The 651-nt window shown below is 48.4% G+C and overlaps 1 protein-coding gene across 1 annotated transcript in view; it reads right to left on the bottom strand.

Annotated features, from left to right (window-relative positions):
- Positions 1 to 51: 51 nt before the first annotated feature.
- TMEM39B (transmembrane protein 39B) overlaps positions 52 to 651 on the bottom strand; it is a 6,978-nt gene continuing 6,378 nt past the window's right edge. Inside the window, exon 8 of the mRNA XM_010000557.1 lies at positions 52 to 468. Coding sequence (XP_009998859.1) covers positions 232 to 468 — 237 coding nt within the window. The 3' untranslated portion in view covers positions 52 to 231. The remainder of the gene's footprint in view (positions 469 to 651) is intronic.

Here is a 651-nt window from a genome sequence, read left to right as displayed (position 1 = left end):
GGGGGGGGGGAGAGGGGGAGAATTTGACCAGACAACAAACACACCAACAACTGTTGGGAGTAAAAAAATATGTTTTGTTTTGTTTTTTCTTTTTTCCTTTCAATTACATCAGTTATCAAAGAAGACAAAAAACAAACAAACAAAAAAAAGCAGTGGTAACAAAAATACAAGAGCTCTGAGGGTTCCTTGTTCTGTTGGTTCTGTGAGGAGCTGAGCATCAGTGCAACTGTTTTAATTTAACTTCTGCTCTGAGTCCCTGCTGGCAGAATAGGAGTAGGCCTTGCCCAGCACCAGGCGGTCACGCAGCAGCTTGAAGAAGGCGTAGTAATTGCTGAAGAGGATGAGAGCCAGGGAGATGGTCTGGTGCCACTTCTCTGAAGAAATCAGGGAGTAAAGCTGGTAGAAGATGACGGCGCCTTCCAGCAGGATCAGGATGTTGAGGATTCTCAGGGGTTTGCTGAAAAAGAACTGTAGGAGAGAGCAGAGGAAGGCACTGAGTGAGGGCAGGTGCTTTGGGGTGGGTTTTTCATAGAATCCCAGGCTGGTTGGAAGGAGACTCAAAGGTCATTCAGTTCCAACCCCTCTGCATGGGCAGGGACACCTCCCACCAGCCCAGGCTGCTCCAAGCCCCATCCAACCTGCCCTTCAACA

This window comes from Chaetura pelagica, unplaced genomic scaffold (genome assembly GCF_000747805.2).
Source record: "Chaetura pelagica isolate M959 unplaced genomic scaffold, ChaPel_1.0 scaffold676, whole genome shotgun sequence".
NCBI classification, from domain to species: domain Eukaryota; kingdom Metazoa; phylum Chordata; class Aves; order Apodiformes; family Apodidae; genus Chaetura; species Chaetura pelagica.
The sequence above is the reverse complement of the archived record's forward strand: the minus strand, read 5'-3'. Positions and strand labels throughout refer to the sequence as shown.